The 5959-nt window shown below is 47.9% G+C and overlaps 1 protein-coding gene across 1 annotated transcript; it reads left to right on the forward strand.

Annotated features, from left to right (window-relative positions):
* Window positions 1–2760: 2760 nt before the first annotated feature.
* Window positions 2761–5671, forward strand: LOC127325976 (purple acid phosphatase 2). Its single transcript, XM_051352786.2, has 3 exons — window positions 2761–3441; window positions 3944–4649; window positions 5283–5671. The coding sequence occupies exons 1-3, from the start codon at window positions 2964–2966 to the stop codon at window positions 5467–5469; spliced, it is 1371 nt and encodes a 456-aa protein (XP_051208746.1). The 5' UTR covers window positions 2761–2963; the 3' UTR covers window positions 5470–5671.
* The last annotated feature ends 288 nt before the right edge of the window (window positions 5672–5959 follow it).

Here is a 5959-nt window from a genome sequence, read left to right on the forward strand (position 1 = left end):
CAGAGAAAAATGGTTGTTCTTGGTGCAAAAGCTAGCTCGTAGAGTGGAACCATGGTGGGGAAAGTTCATGTCGTCAGGGGGACGGCTCATCCTCTCAAATTCCTGCCTGGGTAGCCTTCCCATGTATGCTATGGGCATGTTCCTGCTCCAGGATGGGGTTCACGCCAAGTTCGATACCCACAGAGCCAAATTCTACTGGGAGGGCGTGGGGCCTAAAAGAAAATATCACTTGGTCAACTGGCCGGCGGTTTGCCGTCCAAAAGCCTGCGGAGGCTTAGGGCTCATTAACTCCAAGAAGATGAACATCGCCCTTTTGCTCAAATGGGTGTGGAAGCTGTTTCAAGAAGACAACCCCATCTGGGCCCAGATCTTGCGAGCAAAATACATCTCTGCGGACAACATCTTTGCGGGCTCGGGCCAGGGTGGCTCGCAGTTCTGGCGTAGCATTCATAAGATCAAACACTTCTTTAAGCTGGGAGCGACTTATCATGTCAACGATGGCCAACGAACGCTTTTCTGGTTGGATATTTGGCACGGCGACAGAGCCCTCAAGGACCAGTTTCCTAGGTTGTACAGCATCGCTTTAAATCAGGGATGCTCGGTGTCGCAGGTTTGCGGTGGTTCCACCCAGATGGGTTTCCGCAGGGCCTTGGATGTGGATGCTCTGCAGGAATGGCACAGCCTTAGGGAGATTATTGAGAATGCTGTACTATCCGAGGGGCAGGATAGGATCAGTTGGAAGCTGGAACCATCTGGAAAGTTCTCGGTTAACTCGATGTACAGGAAGCTCTCGGCCGGGGCCTCCATTGCTCACTTCAAAGATGTCTGGGCGGCCAAAATCCCTCTCAAAGTGAGGATCTTCTCCTGGCAGCTTATCCTGGACAGACTCCCCTCTAGCCTCAATATTGCGGCAAGGCACGGGCCTGGGAATGGTCGCTGCTCTCTGTGCGGCATGGAGGAAGACGCCACCCACATCTTCTTTACCTGCTCCCCTGCCAAGTTTGCCTGGAGTGCCTTTCGCCAACTGCTTGGGTGTAGTTGGTGTCCGGCAAACTTTCACCAGCTCTATGCCATTGTGTCTAGTCTCTCGGGTAGCTTTAGACGCTTGGTTTGGCTGCTGTTCTTGGCCCAATCTTGGGCCTTATGGCACTTTAGAAATAAGCTAACCATAGAATCTAAGCTGATGAAACATCCAGCTAACATTATTTTCAAATCTATGATCTTCCTGCAGCTATGGACGCCGCTCGCCAAACCGCTGGACAGATCGGGGCTCAGGACGGTGGCCACCCAGCTCAGGCTTCTACACGCCGCCCACGCACCAAATGTGCTGTCAAGAAGGACTGACGCGGCTCCAGCAGGATCACCTCCAGGGGGAAGGGCTCCGCGATCTCCTACTTAGTTTCCGTGTTGGCTAAGCTGTATGCCGCAGCATGTTTTATTTGGCGAAGCTGTATGCCGCAGCATGTATTAACCTGTTACCGAACCTGTGGGCTTTATTAATTTAAAGTCGGGCACGCCTTCTATCTAAAAAAAAAATGAATCGTACCACACAAATATTCAGCTGAAACATCAGACTGGTAGCTTCGTCGACCTCTCCGTAGTCGTGCTGTCGCGATACAGCGTCATTTGCTTGGACGCGCCCACACGACTGACTCAAGACCAGCTTCCTAGTCAAATTCAAATGTCATTAAGACGAGCTTCATAGTCAACTTCAGAGGTCTTTCATCTCAGAGTAGCCATTTGTAATATTACCATTTTCTCTTTGGTTTTACTATAAATTCTTCTTAATTAGTAAAATAGGCAAAGCTTTTGCCTTGTTTTTTTTCAAAAAAACTTCAGAGGTCCAGAAGCTCCAACCATCTGGCTTCCAGCTTAATCCAAGGATATTCCCCGGAAACACACATGCTACAAATGGATAATTTCTCTGAGTTCATCACAACAAAATTCTCGTAGTGTCCTAGTCATGACGTCCCATGTATTGAGAATTAGTCAGAGTCAACTTCCAAGTCCAGCGAACTCAGCCTCCAACCATCAAGCTCCGAGGACAATCCATGGAAATTCCCTGCAGAATACGCAGCACATGCTTAAAAATAGACAATATTCTCGGAATTTTTTTTTGACCGGGGGTTTTCTCGGAATTCAATATACCGCCAAATCAAAAAGAAAAAAATGCCTGCGTCCTGGAACGTGACGTGCCATGTGTTCAGGGTTAATCAAGGTCAACTCCCACATCCTTCATCAAACTCATCCTCCAAGCCTAATCCACATCAGACTTCCAAGCACAATCCGGGAATATCCCACTCGAGCGAAATCGCAAGGATTGTTAGACATGTTCAATTTGCTCAGGCTTAACTAGAGTGAAGTGTAAACAATTCGCATTGTCCTAGTATATGTGACTATATGATACATCTATCATTGTTCGGGTTTCATCGGAGTTTAGTCAGGTGTCCTGATCACATCCAACTTCCAAGAGGGAACCGTTTGTGCAAATTGTCAACTACTGAATGACGCTCAGTTTGGTCACACTAGAAGCATAATCCACGGATATTCCCTGTGGATTATGCCATGCGAGATTTATAATCGGTTTTTAATTTGCTCGGGGTTGATTAAAAATGTAATTTTGCTAATATTGTTAACCGTGTGATCACAAGGCTAATAATCAAATGGCTGGCCACGCTTAATCATGGTCAAAGTATCATTCCGGCGCGCCCACACGGTGGACGTCGACGCGATTTATTAATTTCGCTCGCCTACGTTCGAGTGAGCAACTGGCAGAGACGCATGCAAATATTCATCTTCCCAACGCCAGTGGCAAAATCAGACGAAGCAGCTTCTGAGTATATCTAAATCGGAGAGGTGTATATATAAACCATCCTCCTTGTTACTTTCATCCTCGCACTCCAAATCATTCCAGGCTCCCTCCTCTCCTTCCTACACTTGCTGCGGTGGGAGTGTAGTGTACCATGGCGGCTCGCCGGCTTCTCGGCCTCCTGGCGCTCGCGGTGCTCCTCGCCGCGGCGGACGCCGGCGTGACGAGCGCATACCGGCGGAAGCTGGAGGCCACCGCGGACATGCCGCTGGACGCCGACGTCTTCCGCGTGCCGCCCGGCTACAACGCTCCGCAGCAGGTGCACATCACGCTGGGCGACCAGACGGGCACAGCGATGGCGGTGTCGTGGGTGACGCCGGACGAGCCGGGCAACGGCACGGTGGCCTACGGCCGCTCGCCGGAGAAGATGGCGCTGTCGGCGCAGGCCACCCTAACGCGCTACAGCTACTACAACTACACGTCCGGGTTCATCCACCACTGCAACCTCACCGGCCTCAAGCACGGCGTCAAGTACTACTACGCCATGGGGTTCGGGCACACGGTGAGGACCTTCTCCTTCACCGCCCCGCCCAAGCCCGGCCCCGATGTGCCCTTCAAGTTTGGACTCATCGGTACGTACACACATTTCCTTCGTTCACTTCAAGATCCAACATTCGTTCACTTCAATGTCCAACATTCGTTCACTTCAATGTTCATGTTAGAGTAGAATTAGTTAGGGAATTAGTTAGTAGTGCTACTCCATAGTAGTAATGAAGTAGAGACAAAAGGGTCCGGTGGGATCTAGGACAAGATGAGAAAAGACCACCATCGTCAAAGTCGTCGTCGCTAGCATGTAGCATCCAGTGGATCACAATTTAGCGGCAGTATTCAGGCGGCATCCAGCAAGTTGCTGGCATGTCCACTTCGTTCAAGCCTGAATTTCTTTGGCTAGTATCGATCAGAACATTTGGAAAAATATTGCCAGGTTTGACTAGATCCCCATGCATGGACCAGTCACCAGTGCAATGTATCTGTAACTGTATACTGTATTTCTCTATTTATCTGAATTGTTACATTCGCTTAGATCTATTACCACTACAATATCTGTGTATATGCTAAATTGTTCACAAACAGGTGACCTAGGTCAGACGTTCGACTCCAACAGCACGGTGTCACACTACGAGGCCAACACCGGCGACGCGGTGCTATTCGTCGGTGACCTCTCCTACGCCGACAACTACCCGCTCCATGACAACAACCGCTGGGACACTTGGGCGCGCTTTGTCGAGCGCAGCGTCGCCTACCAGCCCTGGCTCTGGGCCGCCGGCAACCACGAGCTCGACTACGCTCCAGATATCGGCGAGACGACGCTCTTCAAGCCCTTCACGCACCGCTACCCGACGCCGTACCGCGCCGCCGGAAGCACGGAGCCCTTCTGGTACTCTGTCAAGATCGCCTCCGCCCACATCATCGTGCTCGCCTCCTACTCCGCCTACGGAAAGTACACGCCCCAGTGGCTGTGGCTCAGCCAGGAGCTTGGGCGTGTCGACAGGAAGACGACGCCGTGGCTCATCCTGCTCCTGCACTCTCCCTGGTACAACAGCAACAACTACCATTACATGGAGGGGGAGACCATGCGTGTGCAGTTTGAGCGGTGGCTCGTCAATGCCAAGGTCGATGTCGTCCTCGCTGGCCATGTCCACTCCTACGAGCGCAGCCGCCGATTCTCCAACATTGAGTACGACATCGTAAACGGCAAGTCCACACCGGCGCATAACCTGGACGCGCCGGTCTACATCAACATAGGTGACGGAGGCAACATCGAAGGCATCGCAGACAAGTAAGTTGCATAAGGCAATCCCAACTTCCCAATCCATGCAGTGGTATTAATCGTATCTAAGACATGTCATATCTAGGCGAAATTGGGTTGCTGTTTCAAGACTAATATGGCTCTTAATTAGCAACCAATTAACGCAAATTATCATTATTTTCTCACAAAGGATAGTAAATAATACTTATTATCTAGAATACTATAGCATGCCTATCATATATAACTCACCAAAGAAGAAGAAAACACTACACCATTAAGATACAAACCACTGAAAAAGTTGATCGAGCATATACTTAGTGCATATATATGTGAGGGTTCAAGAAACAATTGTGTTGCCACAATTCTAATCTTCACAATAATTTAGTTTTATGGCGAGAATGTTAACAACAAATTAATCGACACAAGTAGTGCAGCTCAAACCTGGATGCAGCAATTTCTATTACTGACGAATGCAAATGCATCTTTCCATGATACGACGGAATATTTTGGTATGACACGCACCACTAGAAGAAAGTCCAGATTACATTATTATATTTACATGATAGAGTACCATATTGACAGCCCTACTGATAAACCTGAATTAATTTGAAAATACAGCTGAAATACTCTTTTCCACTGATAACAAAACATCGCTTGATGCAGCTTCACGAAGCCGATGCCAGCATACTCAGCGTTCAGGGAAGCGAGCTTCGGGCACGCGACACTGGAAATCAAGAACCGAACGCATGCTTACTATGAGTGGCACCGTAACCACGACGGTGCAAAGGTCACCGCAGACTCTGTGTGGCTCACTAATAGATATTGGATGCCTACCGACGACTCAAACTGATCATCTCACATCATTTATCGACATTGGACAAAATCGTTCCTAAAATTTCAGATGACAAAACCTGTGTAATCTCCTTGTTTTTTATATTAATTTGTCAGGAAGAAAAAGTGTTATTTCAGGTCACAAGATAAAATAGAGAGAAAATTTTATTTTGCACATGCCAACTGGCGATATTTAAAAAAATAAAGAACGCATTATAATATATTTTCTATTAGTATTATCTCTAGCAACGAATGTGTGTGCTTGCCCTGATTGATGTGATTAACATTTTAACAAAGAAAAAATTATGACTACATGTTTTAAGTTAAGTCCGAAAAGATCATCTCTTAATGAAGAAATACCCACATTCTTTCCTCACCTTCTAGCTAAGAAACCACGCTACATGGCATTTATTATAATAAGAAAAGGCTCAAATCACCCTATTCTTCATCATGCCCAACAACTACACTAAAACCAGATATAACAAACACCTAAACTCCTAAAACCTTCA

Source organism: Lolium perenne, chromosome 1 (assembly GCF_019359855.2).
Source record: "Lolium perenne isolate Kyuss_39 chromosome 1, Kyuss_2.0, whole genome shotgun sequence".
Taxonomy (NCBI): Eukaryota; Viridiplantae; Streptophyta; class Magnoliopsida; order Poales; family Poaceae; genus Lolium; species Lolium perenne.